The following is a 23,847-nucleotide window of genomic DNA, read 5'->3' as shown; positions in this document are numbered from 1 at the left end:
ATCACACTTCTGCCCTTGTACCTGTACGAATCTGGAACTTAAAATACTATTCTTCCTCCCATCCCCTTCCCTGTCCCCCTTTTTGAGACAAGATCTTACTATATAGCCCAGGCTAGCCTTGAATTCTCGTTCCTCCTGCCTCAGCCTTCTGACTGTTGGGGCTATAGGCATGACCCACCTCACCCAGATCCATAATCAACTCTTGGAAGAGCAATTTTTTAAATTTATGTATTTAATATTTTGTAAGATGCAGCATATTATTTTTATCTGTCACAAACAAATCTCAGCATAGACCAGCTTTTGCTGTATCTTGCAAGATTTAAGAAGGTAAAATTGTTACAAAAATTCTGTATTTTCCATTTTATGGTGAGATATACAAGTTTCTCAATATATTGAATAATTTGTTATAATTATAACGGACCTCATTTTACTCAGGAAATCAAGTATCTACTGTGATTAAAAGAGAAATCCGGTACAGCAACGATCCTGCTATCAATATTTATTGAGTGACCACATACCGTGAACACTGAAACTTTCTTGGTGATACACTAAACTGAACTTTCTTGTTAATACACAGGGACTATTAGGTGAAAAATATGGGAACATCCGAATTCCTGGAGAAGTCGAAGCCTCGGAGTTTGAGATGATTTTGGATGCTGCCATCGAGGCGAAGTTGGAGACCAAATTACTGGAAGAGTGGTACTGTCGGGATGAGAACTCTGTGCCAGCAGCTTATTACCTCAGACCCAAATCGGAAATGCTGAGAAGCAATAAAAATGCAGTAAGTATGCTTACATCTGGTAATCTGACCAGCTTCGATGAAGATAAAAATATGTAATATAACAACCATTGTCAATACCTATCGTTTTGTTCTGAAACCCTGTATCATTCATACTGTTTTTGCTTTGTTTGTTTTTGTCTGTGTTGTTGGCATTTTGCTATTGTTCTTTTTTTAAATTCTCTTTAAAATTTTTTAAAAATGCAGTAAGTCCCCTTCTCTCCATCTCTCTAAACTGTCGATGTTGTCCAGGGGTAAGTTTCTTTCTGAAAAGACACAGTAGATGGAAAGTCTATTCTGCTGTAGCCCCTAAAATTTCTTTTAACAACTGAATTCATGCCAATCATTGGGGAAATGCAAATCAAAACCACCCTGAAAGTCAGAAGGGAAGTGCTGGTGAGGAGGTGGGACTGGAAATTTGTGCAGCGACTTAGCCGACAGTAGAGCAGTTCTTCAAAAAAAGAAAAGTGAAATGGGATAGAGATATGGCTGAGTGGCAGCGTTCTCTGCTTCAATCCCCAGCACCTCACATGTGCACACACATTCACACACACTCCCTCACTCACACACAAAATTGAACTGTACCCGTTTCTGACACGAACAACATGCTTTCTTCCTCTCAGAATTGTGAAACCAGTAACAAAACAGAGCTGATTATACAGCAAAGGAAAGTGTTTTTTTGGCCACGGTAGGAAAAGCTGGGAGGAGTAACTCTCACAAAAAAACATACTACCTGAACAAAGGATTGGGTCCTTTTAAGAGAAAGGGGAGAAAAGAAAGGATTTTTGTTAATGAGCAGGAGAACTCATCATGATTTTTTCTGGGGAGAAATGAGATCCATCCAGGACATGTGGAACTGCTCTCTTTTAATGCTTACACGGGCCAGTTTCAGTTTGGGTCAGAAATGGACCAGACCAAGATGGCCCTGGCCAGTGGGAGTTTTAGGAGACTATGATGTGTAAACAGCAGCCCAACAGGATGTCTCTTATGATTGACATAGCTTTGTCCAGGTCTATACTGCGTGGTTTTATGGCATCCGGTGAAGTCTTGGGTGTTTATGTCACTGGCTAGGTGGGTAACTGGTCTGAAACAGAGCACAGATTTGGAAAAAGCAGTTATTTTCAGGGTTTAAGAGCCTGTTTGGTGACAGAGCTACCTTCTGACACAGCAATCCCAAGTGTGGATATACATCCAAAGGAAGATCACCGTTTCGAACAGACATCTGCACTCCCATGTTCACTGTAGCAGTACTCACGGTGATGTACACACACACACACACACACACACACACACACACACACACGTGCATGCAAGCAAATATTATTTACACTTTAAAAAGAAAATCCTAACATTAGCAACAGTATGGATTAACCCAGAAAACATTTTGCTAAGTGAAATAAGCCAACCACAGAATGACAGACACTCTATGGTCTCAATTATATGTAGACTCTGGGGCAGTTAAACTCAGGGTAACAGGGTAAAAAAATGTTTAAAAGAGGCTGAAGTGTGGGGAAATGGAGAGATATTGGTCAAAAGGCACAAACTTTTGGTTATGAGATGACTAAGTAGATCTCAAGTGTTCTCATCACAAAAGAGTAACTATATGAGGTGGTGAACATGTCAGCTAGCTTGACAGTGGTAATCATTTCACAATGTGTACATGTATCAAAACATTACACTATATACCTTAACATGTTTGTAAAAGGTAAGTCCAAAGCTAAGAAAATTGCAGGTGTTTGGTTTGCCTCTCTTATTAGCACCTCTCTTTTGAGCATTTCCTGGGGTTTTTTTTCCCAAAATATCTTTTGGGAATTCTACTGGTGAAAGCCTGTGAGTGATAAACTGTATCAATATTTATTTATCTGAAATATTATTTAGCCCGTTTTTCTAAACAATATCTGTATTTACTCTGATTATCATATGTCATGCCTTATTTGTGAATTCACATATCCTATCAGTTCCCTAAACTTTTAACCCTCATCTTGTCAAATAGTTCTCCTCTTCTGTTTTCTTTCATTTTTGCTCTTTATTTTGGTGTATGCTGGGCAGTTTCAGTATGTCTTTCACATTTTTTAATTATCTTCTATATTCCATATCCTTATGTCTGAGCTGTTTCCCAGAAGATTACCTCAGATGTTTTTTCTGGTTCACCAATACTTTTTAGGTGTATGTACTCTGTCCATACAGTGAGTTTCCAAATTCAACAGTTAAAATTTTTATTTTGTGAAAGGTTTTCTATGTGGTCTTTTAGGGGAAGGAAGTTGTTTTGGAGGGGTATTTGTAGAACTAATCCTTTTTAAAATCTAGATATTTTTATGGTCTCTTTTTAAAATTTGATATGTCTCCTTTAATATGTCAAACAATTAATGTATGTTCTTGTACCTTCTATTGAATCATGCTGTAAGGTTGATTCATGGCTAAATATAATGGAAATATTATTGTTGTTTTCCTTGGTTCCAAAGTGTATCTACTGTGTGTCCCCTAAAATTAAAATAAAGGAGGAAGTGAGGAAGAATTTTTGCATAGAACGTTGAGGGACATTTTTTCTTTAAGCCATAAATATCTATCCTTCTAAAGGAGCGCATCCTTGATAAAATCAGTCCCACAACAGCTTCAAGGGGAGGAGAGCAGTCAGTTAGCACCAGGTCCTCGTATATTCAGGACCTTGTATATTTGACTTTCAAATAGTAAACATAAAGCAACACAGTGAGCCCATGTCTCAAAAAATGAAGTCTTCCATTAAAAAAAAAAAAAACATAAAGCATGTTCTCTGTGCAGTATGAAACCACATCGGTATTCTTGATTTTTTTCTTCTTCTTACATGCATTATTCAGAGTAACTCTCTATACAAATATTATTTCTCATTCCCCAGTTACATATGCTAGGGGTAATATAGATAGCAAACAGTGTGAAACTTCAAGATACTGGTTTGCACAGCAAAGGAAAATGGTTTTTTTGGCAAAGTGTTTTTTTGTTTCCACAGTGGTTTGGGGGCATTTGCTTATATGTTACCATTTAATTGGCTTTATTTATTCCACCTTCATTTATTTCTGTGATCCTTTAGGGAAATGTAAACTATTCCCCAGGCTCCATATGCTATTTCTGCAAAGTTGTTGTGGTATATATGAATAAGATTATCCTCAAGACTATGTAAGTGTTCCTTTCTTGGTAGGCAATCCTCTCATTTTATATCCTAGTAGATTATCAAATCCAGTGAGGCAGAAGCAACTAAAAACAATTAAATTGTAACCTCCTGCACTAGTCTCTTTCCCATCGATGGGATAAAATAGCTAACACCTACAATGTTAAAAAGAAGGTGTTTATTTCAGAATGTTTTAGAAGGTTAGGGTTAGGGTTAGGGTTAGGATTAGACAGATGAAATGAGACACTGTAGAGCACCTGTTATACTATCAGCACATAGTAGGCCTTCAAGTAAGAGGAATTCTCTTGCTCTTAAATACTGTTTTTTCTTTGATAATTTTATAAATAACTTTTCACTTTTACCTTTCCATAGCCACAGCCTCCTGGAAACGCTGAAAATGAGAAGCCATGGCAAGAGATAGCGGATGAGATTAAGATGATATTTAAGGCTGCAGTCAAACTGTTACATGAAAAGGGTAAAATGAAACACAGCCAAGCTAAGAGGTACCTGTTCTCAGGTAATTTTCGCACATCCTCAGTAAACTATGGAATACACGGTTGAATAGATGAGTTCATTGCATCCCTTTTAAGGCTCTATAAATTTAATTGCATTTACTGCCTGGCAAATGTAATGTTTCTAAATGTTTCCATGTCCTGAAGAAGCAAGTGTTCCCTTGTTTCAGCTCATAGAAAATCCTTACCTTGAGGGCTTCTCCAGAGAGTGTGATTCTGAAAGAAGTCGGAAGTGGCTGGGTCTGACAGACCAGATTCTACTGTGTTTCTTCATTTTGCTATTCATTCATTCATTCACCGAGGCGCCCAGCTCACATTCATGGACATTTGCCCTACTTTGTGCCAAGCACTGAGGAGATGACAGGGATTAAAAAAAAAAAAAAAAAACAACAAGATCTCTTTATTCTTCTGGAACTTATTTTTTGGTAGAGGAAAATAAACGATAGTTAATTCATCAAGTAAATGAACAAGATCTCTTCAGAAATGATAAGTACTTTGAATAAAATAAAGTACAGTGATAGGATTCTAGTGACTCTTGAAGAATCCTGGCAGATATTGTGGGCAATAAGGAGATGACCTTTGAGCTCAATAGCAGAAGAGATCAGAGCTCACAGTGCCTTGCCTGTCTAGGGTAGAGAATCCCAGACAGGTTCATGGTCACTGAGACTGGAACATGCTTAGCAAATTCCACTAGAGAAAGAAAGTCTAGTAGCCAGGGTCAGGGACAGAAAGATAAGGCAGTAAGGTGAGCACGGGCCAACATTAGAGAACTTCATTTTCTATTCTAGGTGGCACAGGAAGGTGTGAGCAAGGAGTGGCGAGTTCTAATTTAACATTAACAAAAGTTTTCCCAGCTTCTGAGCAAAGACTCCCTTGTCAGCCTTTCTAGCCTTGGAAAGCAGGCTTCATATTAGAAGAAGCACAGAAAACCACAGACCTGAAGGTGTCATCATTTCTGGAGAACAAATAGTACTGGTAAAAGCAATCAGACCTGCAGTGTAGCATTCATTTTGAAGGTTGATAGTAAAAGATTATTGAGGAAGAAACAGTAGTAGTTGCGTTTTCAGGTTTTCAAATGGTATGACAAAATATGTGTAAAAACCTAAGCATACTTGAAGCATGCTTGCATGTATTTCACATACTTTTTGACATATTCCAAAAAGAAGCTATCAAAAAAATGCACATTGTTTTATGTCTCCCTAAAATTATAAAATTCTCAGAAAAAAGTATTACATATCTCTAGAATATAGAGGTTAATCTATATGCTTGTTTGTTTGGTACCTTTTGATCCATTTTTGAGGCACTGGCTGTTCATCTTTATCAATGATAAAACCACCCTTTTCTAAAAATATGCTGTGTTTGAAAAATGCTCAGAGCAAAGCTTTTCTGTCCTTTCCATAAAAGCACCCATGTGAGGAAGGCATCCTCTTACAATCATGCAGCTCAAGTGAGTAAGTACCTCATCAGCAAGCACTGTCCTGAAATTTCATCCATTCTAAAGAACTTGTCCACGTGGATAATAGCCACACAGATTAATCATTTCATATGAACTACTGCAAATTGTCTCTTCTCCATTTGGAATGACATTTCCTAAAGATACACATACTCGTGATTTTTTTTATTTCTTGCACATTTCAAGCTTATTTTGAGATCATGCCAAATTTTTATCATAATCAAAATTGGTGGAATGCCAACTGCTTCAAATAGATGTAATACATTCTGTAATAGTTTCAGACATCTTGAAAATAGGAACATGAGAAAGAACTATAAAAGTATATTATCTTTTCATTTGAATATAGTTTTTCTTCTGCTTTACCTGTTTAAGCAATAGGAAAAGAGAAATAGATTAGACTTGAAACCAGTACCTTTCTGTGGGTGTCAAAATTGAGTGGCTTTGGGAATAATACAGAGGGTAATGTCTCACAGATGATAGTTTCGAGGGCCAGAAATCTGTCCCCAGTATTACCTTCATCAGGATGATGACTTACTAACCTTACTAAACTTACTATGACTTACTAAATTGTTGTATTTTAAGGAAAGTGCAAAGACAGAAAACAAATATACTATTTTAGTAAGGAGAAGGGAAAATTTAATATTTGTACATAAATATCAAGAATTCCATTAGTCAGCTTTCTGATACTATAACAAACACTTGAGGTCATAAACTTAAGGAGATAGAAGGTTTATTTTGTCTGACAGTTATGGAGCTTTCAGTGATCTCACTGCTCTTGAGTCAGTGGTGAGGCCACATATCATGGTGACAGCAAGTAGGAAAATAGTTTACCTCATAGCCAAGAATAAAAGAAAAAGAGGGAGAAACAGGAGTCCCACTGTCGCATTTGAGAGCAAGCCCTAGTGACCTAACACTTCCTGCTGGGCCACACCTCTGCCAGGTTTTACCATGTCCCATTACACCACTGTGGAGAGGAAGTCTTTAACATCTTTGCCTTTGAAGCATGTTCCAAATCCAAACTGTAGCAGCAGTTATGACAGGTCCCCAAAATCATGAGGATCCACCTCACCTCCAGAAAACACTCTATAGAGTTAACTTGCATCGTATCACTTACTCAGGTTTATTTACTAAATGTGAATCATTCTAGGCACTCTGTATACAAACTCTTTCTCCCCACCACAACCAGGCTTCCAATTTATCCATATCTCTTTTTATGTCCCAAAATCCTGATTGACACATATAAGGCTACAGTTGAGTTGTTTGCCGGGAGTCCCAGTGGCACTGTGTATGTCTGACCATCAGGCATCCTGGTCAGATCCATAGTTGGACCTCTTCCTTTCTCTCCCTGGCCATTGGAGAGCGAGGCAGTCTGCTAATCCAGTGTGCCTGCAAATTGCTGGAAAAGAGATGGGCTGAATGTGCTTTGTGCACCAGCTCGTATGTCTATATTTCTCACATCCAGTCTACCCTGGAACATGTATTTATTCTTCTACAAAAGGAAAGGTAGACACATGTCATATAAAACCCTGTACCAAGCTTCCTTAATCAGCTTGCCTGATAAAAATCATTTGTTAAAATATCCTGATGCACATGGCACAACTTCCTAATCACAGTTGGCTATAAACATGTCTTTTTCACTTGAATCAGAAACTTTTATGGGTTGTTATCACTATGGAAAAAAAATATCACAAGTTCTACTAAAAGTTATTTTTTAAAATAACATTCCTTAATACATACTTTAGTGAATAGATATGTGTCTATTTTAGTCTTTGCTTGACATTGAAGTTGTGGCCATTACGTTGGAATGTATTAAATTTCTGACCAAACCAACCCTGTGTATTCAGAGCCCTTTCCCCACCTTGCTGCTATCAAGCGCAGCCAGAAGTTTCCAAAAAAAGCTTTCTGTGACTTCCCCAAGTGTCTTCGAACCCTGTCTGCTTGCTCTCTTGCACCATGTTCTTCCCTGTTGAGGGACTAAGGACAGTCATATTTGTGGGAACCTAGAACTGATATCTGTTCTCCTCTACTGAACTGTAAACTCCATGTGTTAACTCCCTGGTGCTGACATAAAAGAACACCATAAACTGTGTAGCTTATTAACAACAGAAATTTGTAAAGCGTGGAAGTCAAAGACTAAAGTGCCTGCGTATTTGATGTCTCTTGAGGACCCACTTCCTGGTTGGTAGATGATGTGTCCTCATTGCTTCTTCACAAGGAGAGACATGAGCAAAGATAAAGATGTGACTTTGCAGATCAGAGTGTCTGTTAAATTTAACAGATAATATCATCAGCTTCCATGTTAATAGGTCTGCAAAATATTGATTATAAAAGCCAACCCTTAATCTTAGATTGAGATGAAGGCAGTGTCTCATTAATAACAATTGAGGTTGATGATTGAGTAATAGAATTTTTCTCCAATATTTGGTTGTCAAGGGTGTTATTATTGGATTTCTGCTTCTGTTTTACCTCCAACAGAGCTTTAATTAGGCCAGGCCCCTTGTTTAAGGGCACTAAACTCTTTTGTAAGGGGCATTAGTCTCATTCATGAAGGATTCACCCCCATGATCTCATCACCTAGCAAAGGCCCTGATTGGATTAGTATCTGGGGGTTTAGGTTACAACACACAGATTTGCAGAGGAAACACAAATATTCAGTCTGTGGTGATCCAGACTGCCTCTCCCCTCAGTATTGTCTGCTTTTCTCCCCAGTGTGTCCTAAGCAACCAGCAGGATGCTGGCACAGGGTTTGTGCTCAATGAAGACCAACTGGATGAAGGGGAAAAAGAGGAAAGGGCATGAGGGAGGTCAGCAGCCAGCTTTGAAATACTGCTGGCTTTAATGTTCTGAAGCGGCTTCAAATGATTTATAATGTAAATGTACTTGTGTGTAAGCATATTGTTGTAAGCCACATATGGCTTAATTTAGAGGAAATAACATTCTATGCTAGGTTATTTTCCTGTGCTTTTTCTGATGGATGTTAGGAATTTAACAATTACAAAGGAAATTTTATTTCACTCAGTATTCAGAATGTGATGTAATTGTTGTTGTTGAGACAGTCTCACTAGGTAGCCCAGGCTGGCCCTGAACTCACAGTCTTCCTGCCTCAGCCTTCTGGATGCTGGGAATATAAGCATGTACCACCCCAATCAGTTTATATTTTGTTTTAAAGCATGCTTTTATGTTTATATTTGAACATAAATGGTCCCAGGTACAGTATACTTCAAACAAAATGGAGAAGCCAGATTATAAATAACACAGAATTAGCAAACTGGCTGCTGTCATTCAGCCTCCTCCTGTTTCCTTCCTGGTCCCAATTGGTCCCTGCCCTTTTTGCACTGTTAGAACAACTGAAGTAGGAGAGGGACACTAGCGAGCAACTTAAAAATATCAACTGTAAGTTGGTATGCTTTCTTTCTTATGCTGATGTTTGACCTCTTCCTTCCATCAAGGAGGAAATTAACTAATTTTGCTACAAATCTATTCTTCTGGATTCCAGGCTGTTCAGGAAAAGACAAATAAGGAGTTTAAAAATTCAGAAATAATGCTAAGGGCTCAAGATGTAGCTCAGTGGTATGGCATTTGCCTGGCATGGACAAGGCCCTTGGGTCAATTCCCATTACTGGGAGAATAAAAGAAAAGAGAGTACTCCACTACAGTTCATAGGTGAAACAGCCTACCACCAATAACTAAGATCTGTGTATTGGGAATGTGAACACATTGCTCCTTTGTTCATGGCAATAAACTGTCTCTTATTTTTTTTCCAGCTATTGAGGACGAGTTTGACTTTGCTCTAGGCAAGCAGACTCCAGCATTCCTAAAGAAGTGTGTTTGCTACATTAGGAAAATTGCTAATATTGAGCGCTTTGTGAAAATCCCAGAGATGGGGAAATACATGGATATAACTGGAACAGAACCAAGGATCATTCGTGACCCAGAAGCTCAAGAGAAGCTGATCAAACTCAGGGATGAATTTATTCCTACCATAGTGGCATCATCTAACTTAAGAGTGTACACATCTGTTACTCATTGTGACATGAAACTGGGCTATTCCCAAGAAATAGAAAATCATTACATAGAAGGACTTGGTAAGCAATTTTATGAGGACATGATTGATATAATTCAAGCAACAGTACAACAAAATTTTGATACGGAAACTGATACGCTCTACGATGAGATCCTTCAGCATTCATCACTTTGTAAGACATATGCTTCCTTCTATGAGTACAAGTGTGAGGCTCTGAACATTGTGCATAAATACATCCTTCCCAGCAAGACAGGGCACATCAACCCTCTTATCATATATGGTGGACCATGCACTGGAAAGACCCTTCTGCTAGCTGAAGTAGCAAAGAAGGTAAAAGTCTGTTCTTTCTCATTTACGAATATTTGCAAAAAACTCTTTCTTAGGAGAAAAGAATAAATTGATGCAGCCATTTCCATTTCCTGTGTACTACCTGAATCATAATTAGTCTTTTGGAATGACTACTTCTGTGTTTCTTTTTGTTGGTATATTAGTCTTTTGGAATGACTACTTCTGTGTTTCTTTTTGTTGGCTATGTTGGGAGAACAAGACTCATGGGGTGCAGCTACAAATCCACCTAATTTCTTTTTCTCACTGATCAAACTCTTGTGTGGTTAGTTCCTCCACCCCATTTGGATGAAAACTAGGACAGATCCCAAGACCTCTTTTCATCCACTTCAAGGAATCTAGCCCTCTCTCTGCTTCTAGTCACTAGATCACTCTAAGGTGATAATTAAAACTTCAGCCTGCATTTCTGCCCCCAGCTGAGGACTGGCATAAGCCAGGCATCAATAGTGGCAGTGGGGACATGGCCAGCTTCTTTTTTTGTCCATGTCGCTCTTCCTTCCCTCCTCTCCTGACCTCAGCCACACTGATGACCCTATCAGTTTTTAGAGTAGGCAATACAGGGAAAGGAAGGTAATCAGAAGGTTCCTACATAACCAGTGTTTTTGTGAGCTTAGCGCTGAATTCCTTGTCCTTATGTGGTGTTTAAAGCTACCTCTCATCTCTTCTGAGGCATTTTCATGGTTTTCCAAAAGTTCTTTCTCTCCTGAAAATCCCACCTGAGCCCTGCAGAACACCTCTCACTACAAGACAGTGCATCTTTTTTTCTAACTCTTTTACTTTGCCACCTCCTAGACGTCAAGCAATGCAGTTCCAATGTCTTTCTGCCAAAATCCTCTCACAGCCCAGCACGCTCCTTAGACAGGGCGTGGAAAAGGCAGAGCAAGCAAACATCTCTCTCTTGCTGATGGCCCAGATTAGATACATCAGAACCACCCTGACCAACCTACAGGCCAGGCCATGCATTGCCAAGTGCACAAGTGGCAGACCAGCCAGCCTGCCACCTGACCTTCATGTTTCTCAGATGTCATCAGACACCAGATGTCTTTGCCGCTCAGGCTTTAGGGAACACCCTGTAAGGAGCCCATGGAAGCCCCTTCCCCTGGGCTAGAAGTGAAGAATGAGCATCATTCTGACCTCCTCTTTTGAGACGAAGTAGTGAGAAATAGAATGATATTCTCATCCTCAATCTCCATTAAACTGGTCTTCAGAACTTCCCTTTCCAGCCCTGCACGAAGGTCTGGAACTTACTTTGGAAGGTAATATCTATTATTTTTCTTCCTCTACCTATGCTGGGCTAAACTGGCTCCATTTTTAACTTCCTGATAATACTTGGTATGCTGGTTTCTATTATTCTAGCATTAACTCAGAATTAATTCTAGCATTAATTGTACCATTAATTCACTAATTCAGAATCTCCACATTATTCTTCTATGGTTACTTTCTTAAGAACAGAGCTTTCTTAAACTTCACATTCTCTGTCATGTCCTACACAATCTCAAACTGGTCGTCTTGAAGACAAAAATAGGACCTGCTCCATCATGCCTTATGTGGGGATTAGGTTCCAAAGTAAACTCATAGGCAAATACCAGGTATACCACATTTGTCTTTGAGAAATCCTTAAGAGCTAATTTACCATGCCTTAGTATGTCAGGTCCAGTTGGTGTTCATCTTTGTGTTATAAAATATGGCCCCCATCTTCAACTGAGCACAAGATGGGGCAGTAAACTTGTACGCAGGAATTCCATTACATCAGAATAAATTGTGTCTTTATGTGAGTGTGCTACTACGCACTGGTTTGTGTATCTTTGAACTGCAGGATTATTCCAAGTAAGCATGATGGTGACACCATAAGAGATAAGTGAGAACTGAATTTGAATAAGTTAATATTCACATATTCCATTTCATTCTCACTCCAGGGCTTTTCTCCTGGTGGGCTGGCCAGCAGGAGAAAATAGTGTTAATTTGACCAAGTGAATGTTCATGTGATGCATTTCCTCTAGGGCTCTAGCATGCCCTAGAGGTCAGGGATTATATGGGATGTACAGATTTGCCTATGCAGAAAACAGTGCCTGCGGGACACAGAGCACTAACAGTGCAATGTCCATCAACTTGGGAAATACCTTTCTGAGGTCCCCATCCTCTACATACTTTGTCCAATTACCTGCCTCTATCCACAGTCCAGTTCTGGTTGTTTGAAGAACCTCACCTGATTCTAGGTCCCCTCCTATATTCTGCTTGCCTATCTTCTAAGGAGAATCACTGGCCTCCCATCAAGAACAACTTCCATTCTCCTATGACGTGTTGTCTCTTGTAAGGACAGACAAACATATTGTCTTGGTCTCTTGTGTTACCCAGCATTTTCTATTTACACCAGTTGTAGGGCCATTCTCCACAGACGTATGCAGTAACCTGTGGTGGGCAGGAGGGAAGAGGGTGCATGTAATCACCGTGATCAGTCAGTGTAGGAACAAACTTTTGCTTCTGATTTGCTACCAGTGAACACTGGTGACATGACAAGATTATCTTTCTTGAAACCACCTTCCAAAGTTGGAGCTAAACACCAACAAAATGCTTATTTTTCTTAATAGGTCATTGTTAAATTGGCATGCCTTAATCTCCTCCTTTATTTCTTAACCTGAACTCTCTCTTGAGGAGCACAGTTTCATAAATTTACATCCTAATGTGTAAAAATACTTCCTTTTCTAAAGAGTATCCTTCGTAAATTCATGGGATTACTAAAAGATTTTGTCTCTTTAAAAAATACTCATTTGATCACACACCTTCTCATCTGTGACCTTTCAGACAGAAAAAAATACTAAATTTAGTATGTACTTTATATATTATATATTTTATCTCCAACACCACAGTGTAAAAAAGAAAAGAAATTATTAGAATTAGAATAAAAACCAGATATGATTTCTACTCCACCTTCATCTCATGATGACCATTAAACAAAGAATATGTCATTTAGCCAGCCTGGTCCTCAGTTTCCCCTTTAAATAAACAGCACTGTAATCACATCTGACCTTCAGAGAGACAGTAAGGACAGAGGACTTCATGCTTATATAGCAAACCATTGTTAAAATCACATCATCTAACAAAACTGTCTTCACCAGCATTGTGAAGATTTTATAAGAAAAATAATAATCATAATCATGACCCTACAGCACCACAAAAATGTCTCTGAATTATAAAAATGATATTAGCTATAATTTTAATACTGAATATTTTATTAACATTCTAATTAACTGGAAAATTGACCAGCTATATATGATATGTGCTCTTGATTAATGAAAATATTTAACTCATTACAACTTGTAAATCATTACTTAATCCAGTCATTAAACACTAAGTGCCACTACTATGTGCCAACGACTGGGCCAAGAAATGGATGAAAAGCTGAACACATTAGCTACTCAGATTTACACTTTCATGGACAACTTTGCAGTTTTTAGACTATGAGCTAAATATTTCCTTACATTGAAATAATACTCATTACTATTTTACTACCTGAGGAGTCACCCGTAGTTTTTGGTGCACGAGCCTTGTGACACCTCTCTGGCCTTCCCAGAGGGTCTGTTTCTCAGTTCTAGGCTGCTGTCTGCATAGTTCATGTTACCAGAGGTCTGTGAACAACACTGTAAAGAGAGAGAATGTTGGATTGCGACCACATGAATTTCAGCCCCGTTCTAAACTCCACTTGTATGTTTTTAGGCTTATGGCTGGCTGCATGATGACACGGGACCAGAATCTGACCCAGTAATAGTTGTGAGATTTCTCGGAACAACGGACATGAGTACTGACCTTAGAACTCTCCTCCTAAGTGTTTGTGAACAGTTGGCAGTTAACTACCGGTGTCTGGTTCAAAGCTACCCTAAGAAGATCCATGACCTCCGTGATTTATTTATAAACCTTTTGAATGAGTCTTCACTGCAGAGACCTCTGGTAATAATATTCGATGCCCTAGAGCAGCTGTCAGAGAATGATGATGCCAGGAAGCTGTGGTGGCTCCCCGCTCACCTTCCCCACTTTGTGCGGATAGTCCTCTCCACACTGCCCAGCAAGCACGGGATCCTACAGAAACTAAGGTGCCTTATCCATGAGGAAGACAACTACATCGAGCTGATTCCCCGGGACAGGAAGATGTGCAGCCAGGTCCTCAAACACCAGCTGCTGCGGGTCAAAAGGAAGGTCACATCAGGCCAGCAGATTTATGTGAACAACGCATTCTCCAAGTGCACGCTGCCAATGTTTGTGAACCTGACCTTCAGGGAGGTGAGACACTGGCGATCTCACAAAGACGTTGATGAATCCTCTCTCTGTGTCACTGTTCATGAAAGTATAGAGCATTTATTCTGGTCCCTGGAGAAGAAGTGTGGTCAGAAACTAGTCTCTAGGGCTCTTGGCTACATTACCATGGCCAAAATGGGTTTGAGTGAAATGGAACTGGAGGACGTGTTAGCCCTAGACAACAGCGTCATGAACGAGCTCAATGAAAACAGCAGGCCCAGCAATCCCCTGAGAGTACCTTATCTGTACATCGCAAGGCTGAAGGAGGGTCTCACGGGGTACTTAATAGAAAGGCACGTGAAGAACGTCACACTCCTGGTCTGGGCCAACAGACATTTGCAGCTTATAGCCCAGAAGCTGTACCTGCAGCAGAACAGTGACCTGCGTGAAATGCACACCATCCTGGCGGATTATTTCCTGGGGGTCTGGTCAGGGGGCCGGAGGAAAGCTTTCTGCCTTGAAGACCCCTACTTGAATGGTTGCCTTGACTTGGAAAATAGAAGCCTACTTGAGGAAGAAAAACACTTCATGGAACAGGCCTCCTTTGACAGGCAGGCCCCAGACCAGCCCTGGGTTTTTCAGTGTAATCCACTGGAACCTGACATCTTTTTCGTCAATCACCGGAAAATGTCTGAGCTTTTGCACCACCTGACAAGGTGTGGAAAAACCGATGACCTGCTTTACGGCATCATCATGAACTTCAGCTGGCTGTATACCATGATCAAAATTGGCCAGTTTGACAAAGTGCTTTCAGACATCGAGCTGGCTTATAATTATTCACAAGAGAAGGAGCTAAAATTCCTGGCCAGCACCCTCCGCGGCATCAAAAACAAGGTCATTGCATCTCCCGGCTCCCTGTCAGCAGAGCTGCAGCAAAGACTGCTGCCTGTTGTAAGTTCCCTGCCCAAACTGAGACACCTTCTTTTAGAATGCGACAAAGATGGGCCCAAGTATTGCTCCATTGTGCCCCTGCATTCATCCATGGATGTGACATACAGTCCCGAGCGTCTTCCCTTGTCATCCAGTCACCTACATGTCACAGAGATTCTGCCCACCTGCAACCCTAGCACTGTCCTCACAGCTCTAGAAAATGGTTCCATCAGCACATGGGATGTAGAAACTCGCCAACTCCTCAGGCAAATTACTACAGCCCAGTCTGTCATCCTAGGCATGAAGCTCACAAGTGATGAAAAGTACCTTGTGGTTGCTACAACAAATAACACCTTGTTGATTTATGACAATGTCAATTCTTGTCTCCTTTCTGAGGTAGAAATCAAAGGAACCAAACATGGAAGCAGCTCTACCTACATCAATGGATTTACACTATCTGTCCACCATGCCCTTGCCTGGCTCGAGGCCAGCAAAGATGTCACTGTCATTGATCTGCTCTATGGATGGCCTCTTTACCAGTTCCACTGCTGGTATGAAGTGACCTGTGTCCAGTGCTCGCTGGATGGGGTGCATGCTTTCTGTGGACAGTACCTAAACACTACCACCATATTTCATTTAGGGAGTGGAGAAAAGCTATGTACTGTGACATCTGAGTTTTCAGGTGGGTTTGTGAAGTTTCTTCTTATTTTGGACACAGCTCAAGAGATGGTAATGGTAGATAGTGAGGGAAGTCTTTCTGTTTGGAATACTGAAGACATTTCCAACCCCCAGCTGACTGATGACTTTGACTGCAGAAGAGAAGACAGTGAGGTGGTCACCATTGAACTTTCAGAGGACCAAAGTGCAATTCTGATTTGTAAGGCTCTCAGCATTGAACTCTTAGATACTGGAATGTGGAAGGTGGCTGAAAAGTTCAGAGCCAAGCACAACGAACGCTTTGTATCTGCTGTGCTGTCCAAGAATGGAGACTGCATTATTGCTACCATGGAGAACACCCCAGCCGTGTTTTTCTGGAGACGGGATACAGGGCAATGCATGGCAAGCCTACAGGAAATCTCAGGTACCATAGTTAAGTTGGTGAAATCCAGTCACCACAATATGTTACTGTCTTTATCAACTAGTGGTGTTCTTTCTATTTGGGATATAGATATAATCACAGCTATGTCCAACATAGATAAGACTGGGAAACCCATCCAAAGCCTGGTGTTGCCTGCCAGAGGGGAAATAATTTACTCACTTGATGGCTCTGATTGTGTTCATAAGTGGAACTTCAGCAGTGGGTTCATTGAAGCAGTATTTAAGCATGAAGGAATAGTTGAGCACTGTGTGTTAACATCTGCAGGAGACATAATGGTGACATCAGACGACAAAAGCAGCCAGTATGTCTGGCACACCAACAGTGGGGAAAACCTCTTCCGAATCAACGGGCAGAGAATCTCTCAGCTGCTGATTACACACAATGACCAGTTTGTGGTTTCCCTCTGTGAGGAAAACGCCTCCAGGGTTTGGAGACTAGCCACAGGCCACAGGGTCTGCAACATCCTAACCACTCTGCAGAATGCCTTCATTACCTCGGCGAACACCTTCGTGGTGGGAATGACTAAAAGCAAAGTGTTGGCAGTCAGTCTTTGGACAGGAAGTATCACCAAGAAATTCTGCTGCGAAGACGGTACTACCATTGTGAATTTTAAATTGATCCCTGACTGTCCCGACATCATCGTGTTTATCACCTCAGCCGAGACTGTAAACGTCTGGAGCCTGACGGATGAGGTGATCTGTCGATGCGTGCAACTTCCAAACAACTTCTTGAAAAATCTAGAGGATTTTGAAATTTCTCCCAATGGAAAGCTAGGCATTATATCCAGGGGAGATGAAAATATCAATGTGCTAGATTTACACAGTGGTAAATTAAGGGTGGTTCACGCCTCTGGAGTCATCTGGCGGCAGAGGCTGTCTCGTGATGGTCGCTACCTGGTATACATTTGTTTCCGAAATGGGGAGGAGGAGGATGAAAATGGTGCGATATCCAGCTTAATTGTAATGAGGCTGGCAGATGGCAAAAATATCGGTGCTTGTTCCCTGTACAAAACACCAACTTTCCTTGCGCTTTCTCAGAGGCACTTGAACATCATTGTGGGATTTGACGATGGGAGTATAGGGATATACACGGTAGTGGACCGCGTAGATGCCGCGCTGAAAATCAAGATCGCCACTTCAAACAGCAGGCAGATTTTCAGCAACGCAACCCAGACATCCAGGCCAAAGTCTAACAGTTACTGTTTTAAAATGTCTGTGGATTGCTTATGGAGAGAGTCCACTGAGGTCTTTGCAAGAGACAGCCCTATCACAGTGAGCGACTCTTCAGAGTCCAATGAAGCAACACCCTCGAAGAAACACAACTCTTGTTATGATCGGGTGTGCTCTGCCCTAGAACCCAGGGGCCACAGTTACACCCCCGATAACTGACCAAATGTTAATCCTGCTCCATGGAAATATATGATCCACATACATAGGGAAAAAACAAAGTGCGTCTTCTGGATCACAAACGATAAAGTACTCATTTGTTTAGAAGACAGCAGAGAGGCTGGAATTGCAGTGTTTTGTTAACATGTTCATGAAACACAGAGAAATGTGGAATGAGTTTTGGGTGCCAACTTTTTGTTAGAGAATTTCTAGGGGTGGTACATAAGTGGCTATTTCACCTTCAAGAGAGAGGATAAAAGTTTTTAAAATTAGCTGTGTGATAAGAAGCAGTGTAGTTGATTTTCTTGGTTCAGAAGAGAGAGGCTACAGTTACATGTAGACTGTTCGGACTGGCATTAGTTCTACAAAAAACAGTTGAAATCGTGGGGACAGTAGAGCTGTTGGACTCCGAATGATTGTGTGATAAGTAAAACACAGCCTTAATCTCTCTTTACATTTTCTGATCCTGACAACTGTGTAAACCTAGTCTGCAGAGGAAGGGTCTACCGGTGCAAAATCATGTAACAAAAATGCCCAGATATATTCCCAGGTTCCCAAGAGACACAACATGAAATGTGAGACCATGAACTGGACTGAGATGAGAACTAACTACCGCTATCCTAGGGCTACTGAACACAGAGAGTCAGTCTTCTTTAAAATACAGTTGCAACAAATGCATGCAAGGGTTTCTGTATAGTGGAATATATGATTTTTAAACTGTTTATTTCTGGGGCTGCAAAAGAACACATTTAATAAGAAGCCACAATTTTTTCACATCTTTTTTGAGATGCATATTTGTGCTGAGTGTAAAGAAGAAGTACAGAATGGGCATTACAAATTTGATCAAAACATGTCATTTCTATTGTACTAATAAAAAAAATCTGTACTATTGAGACAGTTGTATGGGAGCATAAATTATTTCCTAAATCCCTGCAGTATCTCTTAATAGAAAGCAAGCTTTCTTAACATGCCATCTCAGAAATACTGATGACATTTGCCTTACTCTCATTCCTCTTCTTTCCTGTGTAAAACGCAGATAGATAACCAAATACTCTGGGACAAACTGAATATGCCTGTCTTTGTGCTAAAATATTCCATAAATCTTAAGGGTGTCCAAAGGTTCTTTATCGTCCCTGTTTGTAATCACTTTCTTACTTCTATAAACTGTATGTATGCTTCTTTATCTGTTATACTTCCAGGCTGAGGACTCTTCTAAGACTTTTATAGTCTTATCTATCTCAGAGCTGAAGCTATGAAATGATATCAGACGTTTTTTAAAACCTACTACATCTATTTAAAAGAAAATGTTACACAGAAAGTGAAAGTGATTTTTGTCCTGTAGTATTTTCCACATGGCATGTCTTTGGATAACTTTTCATAGGGGCTGGTAGTTGTGGTTTGCTTTGGTTTTCTTTGAAAGTGGCAGTCACTTTAATAAGAATAATACAAGGAACATTTTTGTGCGATTCTGCCATGAACTCATAGGTCCCTAGCCAGATCTTTAACCTTACCAGTGTATTATTTTTGTGGACTACAAAATAAAGGTAGTGATAGGTTCTGCTCTTGCCCTGTTGGGGATATTTGAGAATAATGTGAGAAAAACATATAGTGACATTTTGATTGTTAATGCTAATGGGGAAAAAAAGTGATATATAGAGAATCCAAATCAATTGTACTTCATTTTAGAAAGAAGTTTACTATATAAGTATTCAAAGATGTGATTAAGACATAAATACCCCACTACATAGTGAAAGATTTTTCTCAGTATGTTCCCCTGGTTTAGCTAGCAACCAGGGAGATGGTTGCCCAGAAAGTGCTCAGACCTATGTACCAATCACCCGGAGTGGACTGGATGAGTCAATGCTGTTTAGCTCTTTGGGCAACACTTTCTTACTCTTGTATTATCAGTTGGACCTCCATGCCATACATTTCTAAGAACTATATTCCTAGGTGGATTAAATGTAGTGTGTGAATGTTCTATGTAAAAGCCAATAGAGTATAACAAGTGACTTGAATGATTTTTCCTAACTTGTTTGCAACTGATAGCTCACATTGAATGTTTTTATGTAAACTTTGTATTGTTGGGAAGAATTACCCAATCAGAGATTTATATTTTCATAAATGTTACATTTAGTTAAATTTTGTTACAGAGTTGTTACGCTAGAAAATTATTTCAGTCTTCAAACAATATAGTCTTGTGTATGTATTGTTTGTATGAATAAAAGATAAACCACTTAGATTTGTGTGCTATTGGTTTTTCTCCCCATCTTTGGCAGAAGTAGAAACCTTGAGTAGCAGTGATAATTTTCCATGCTCACTGAATACTTATAAGAGCACTAGGCACCGTTCTCAGAGTTTTGCATGTGCTAAGCTGTACAGTTTTCAGAATGGCCGTTGGAGATGGGTACTGTTATTATTCCATTTTCACGGATGAAGAAAATTAGACACAAAGGGCCAGGGAAAAGAGCTGAACAAGAATTCAATGTATTATGAATGGCTATATTCAGTACCCAGGAGGCACTCATGGACAATGACCTATAAGCTGTTTTCCAACTTGCAGATGAGAGATCAGCCTGGTTTCTTGATGATCACTGGAAGTTGCTACCAACTCTCAGGATTTTCACATATACAGAAATAATTAATGAGCTCACTCAGTAACTATCTTCTCATGCATTTTTTTATTTTAAAGAGAAAAGAACAAAGACAACAAAAAACAACACAAAAACTATAAAAATAATACAGAATTTCAAAACAAGATGACAGGAAATCAACAATGGTTGCTGTATTACTTATTGTTATCTTCAAAGTAGTTGCTCAGATTACCAAATATAGGTATGCAAGATTGATCAAGCAATTACACATTAACTGTTCCCTTCAATAAGCCAATAGAAATTAGTAGTACAATTATCTTAGCTATCTTGTGTATAAATACATGTTTTTCCTTCTTTCTTTCTTTTCTCCTTTCCCTCATCCCAGTTGTGCTTTCTTAATGAGCAATTTCTTTCCCTTTGACAATAGCATTTTCTCAGGAACACAAAGGTAAACAAAATATCTTATGCCTTCTAGGGTTTCAGGTATAACGGAAAAACAAGAAACAAGCTCTCTATGTTCAAGGGTCATGGGCTACTCTCTGGGGCTGGAGAGGGAAACGGGAAAGATCATGACCAAGAGGTTCCACCTGTAAACTCCCTACAGGTGAGAGGCCAGGACCAAGGAAGACTTTCTCCGGTTCATGTTTTTAGACCGTTGGGTCTGAGAAACCCCATGTACACACATCTGATTTTTTTCCAGTCACGGTAGTATTGAAGACCTGAAGTAATCAGTAAGCAGATAAAACTTTATACAGTACCTAGTTACCAAGAAACAGTCATTCTCAAGGAAACTTAAAATCAAAAGGTTCAAAAAAATTGGCCAGGTTTACTGTCATCTATATATGGGTAAAACCTTTGTTTAGAGTTCTCCACCACACACAAACACACACCCACACAGTTATTCCATTACCTATGCCAGGAAATTCCTTCTTGGATTCCAATCTATATCTTTCAGGTTAAAGGTTTTTGCTTTTGTGGTGCAGGGATCAAACCCAGGGCTCTGCATATGTGATGCAAGCACTCTTTCATGAAGCTACTCAGAGTTTGCTATTTAAATCTTTCCCTCCTAGAATCAATAGTACCACAAATACTGCGTACTTCCTATCTCCAATGTATTATGCCCTAGATTGAAAACTAGCTCTACATGATTCCTGGCCAGGATGCTACAATCAAGAAGAGCTGCAACTAAATCAGGTACAAGTCTGTGATTAGAAAGTTGTTAATAAAAGCGAAACCCGGGCACTAACAATACACAGTAGAGGCACAATTAACTCCACCTGGGAATTGAAAAGGATGAACAAGGAGAGGCAACTGAGGCCTGACAGGTAAGTAGGACTTCACTGCCAATATCAGAAAGGCGTTTCAGAAGAAGGAAGCTGCGTGGGCAGAAATGGAGAGTTGATGTATATTTTGGATGACTTCAGATGCTACACAGGAGTTTTAGAATTTCTTAAGTAGTCACAGGGAGTAGTGAAAAGAGATTTTTCAGAAAGAGAATGACCTGGTTGGAATGGTATTTGGGGATGAATGATGCAGGCAGTTCTTTATCAGATGGATTACAGATCAGATGGATTACAGACCAAGGGCCACTTACTACAACATCAAAATGGTGTGGAATTTTTGCTGTTGTTTTTGTGGTTACGTAAGCCAATACCATAAATTTTTGCAGTTTTCATTTCTTTTAGAACTATTTGACAAATTTGGAACTATAATGGCATACCCACTGAAGTAAATTAGCTTTCTGTCTTCCCTGAGTGATTAGTCTGAAACAATTTATATCCCAATAAAAACACGAATACACCTAAAAAACGAAGCAAATCCTGATGCTTCCTGTCTAAAAGGCATCAAGAAACCATAAGTTTTTCTTTATTTTTTACCAGAGTTCTCTTAGATTTCCATTTGGCATTCTAAGTGAACTGCACAGAACATAGATTCTACTCTGCATAAACATGTGAAGAGTTTGGTTGTAGTGTGTTAATATGAAAATTGTACGGCACCGGTACTTTGGGGTGACAAATAGCAGCAGCACTTCTGGCTTTATAGAGCACCAGCCTAGCCTGAATGACCTAGCTTAACCACTCGTTTGAACACACTCAGGGCAGCAGTTCAAACTGCGTGGTGTATTACTTGTTAAAACATAAATTTCTTCACACATACCCCGTTTCTGAATCAGTATGTCTGAAGGGGGGCCCAGGAATTTGTGTTTTACCAAAGTAGAATGATACTGAATCTGCTAGTGTATGAGCCATGCTTAAAACTCCAAGACAAATCCCAAAGCCCTTTTGGTCAGAATAGCTTGATAAGTGTGCTAATATTCTGTGGATATTATTAGGCCGACGGCTGGAAGGCGGGCACAAAAGTCGTTTATTGTGACACACAATTTTTTAAATTCAAAAATAACTTCTAAAATGACAGGTAACTTTCCTCAAAAATCTACCACTTTAAAGTGATCATGTGCTACAACAAGGGGACAGCCCAGATCACTGAGTTTCCTCCCCGGAGCGTGGCAAATGCTTGTGAGTGCAGCTGGAACCATAAACAGGACACTGAAAAACTAAGGGCAGCAGCCCCATTTTTAAATACTTCTCAGGCCTGTAGCTTCTCCCACAGCCCGTTTTGTCCTTACTTTCCCTGGGTAAGCTGGAGACCGGGAAGAGGGTAAGCTAGATGGCGCAGTTGCTTAACACATTTTCCCGGCAAGTCCCGCGAGCGCTTTGGAGCGCAGGTGAAAAGAACCGCCAAGCCTGAAGTGGAATTTTAGGATGAAGCAACCAGCCCTCCGCCCACTTAGGTCTCCACTGTAGGAGCTCAGGAGATTGGATGGAGTGTCGCGCCCAACGTCCTAACACCCCGGAAAAAATAAATGGAGACAGGGGAGAGGATGTGGATCAGAACTAAGGGTTGTGAACAGGACCGCGTTCGCTGAACTCCCACCGTGAAGTTTAGGGCGCGGGCGATTATGTGCAGCTCCCCTGAGAATATCACTGAGGTCGCCACTCAGTGCTTCTCGGGCCATCCAGCCACGACGGCAGGCGACGGATAGTGCGCACACCGGGTCTGAGCCCCGAGCTAGAAATGACGAAACACAGAAACCAAGTACGCGCGGGTGAGGGATAATGGGGGGCGGGGGGACTGTGCATCTTTGACACACACACTTAAATCTCCACTCCTAGGAAATTTTCTTCTTCCGACTTTAGAGGCACCAAAGTTTGCAGGGACGGCGAGCAAACTGGGTGTCCGTCGGGCGCCCGGGATTTTCCGCTTCAGTGCGCCCCGCTGCAGGAGGTCGCGGGCGCCGCGCACTGCAGCCTCGGGCGGCGGGGGCAGGCGCAGGTGGAGCTGGCGGGGCCGGAGCCCG

General features: G+C 40.5%; 2 protein-coding genes and 1 long non-coding RNA gene across 5 annotated transcripts in view; 2 read left to right on the top strand and 1 right to left on the bottom strand.

Annotated features, from left to right (window-relative positions):
• Nwd2 (NACHT and WD repeat domain containing 2) overlaps window positions 1-20,126 on the top strand; it is a 151,511-nt gene extending 131,385 nt beyond the window's left edge. For both annotated transcript variants that reach the window (XM_005392014.2, XM_013518118.1), the window contains 4 exons: window positions 578-781; window positions 4,293-4,437; window positions 9,650-10,239; window positions 13,969-20,126. In XM_005392014.2, coding sequence (XP_005392071.1) covers window positions 578-781; window positions 4,293-4,437; window positions 9,650-10,239; window positions 13,969-17,901 — 4,872 coding nt within the window. In that variant the 3' untranslated portion in view covers window positions 17,902-20,126. The remainder of the gene's footprint in view (window positions 1-577; window positions 782-4,292; window positions 4,438-9,649; window positions 10,240-13,968) is intronic.
• On the bottom strand, window positions 680-13,873 carry LOC102011056. Of its 2 annotated transcripts, none has more exons than XR_262200.1 (4): window positions 13,765-13,873; window positions 12,461-12,663; window positions 4,621-4,781; window positions 680-760 (listed from the first exon to the last, which is right to left on the bottom strand). It is a non-coding gene; the product is annotated as an uncharacterized LOC102011056 (long non-coding RNA). The 2 variants fall into 2 exon arrangements; XR_262201.1 differs by lacking the exon at window positions 680-760 and adding an exon at window positions 1,640-1,862.
• A 3,168-nt stretch (window positions 20,127-23,294) lies between the features above and the next one.
• Window positions 23,295-23,847, top strand: part of LOC102010528 (chromosome unknown open reading frame, human C4orf19) — an 88,437-nt gene continuing 87,884 nt past the window's right edge. The window contains exon 1 of the mRNA XM_005392012.2: window positions 23,295-23,585. The gene's annotated coding sequence lies outside the window, so the exon portion shown is untranslated. The remainder of the gene's footprint in view (window positions 23,586-23,847) is intronic.

This window comes from Chinchilla lanigera, unplaced genomic scaffold (genome assembly GCF_000276665.1).
Source record: "Chinchilla lanigera isolate Chin_1 unplaced genomic scaffold, ChiLan1.0 scaffold00042, whole genome shotgun sequence".
In the NCBI taxonomy this organism is placed as follows: domain Eukaryota; kingdom Metazoa; phylum Chordata; class Mammalia; order Rodentia; family Chinchillidae; genus Chinchilla; species Chinchilla lanigera.
This window is presented reverse-complemented; position numbering and strand designations above follow the sequence as displayed.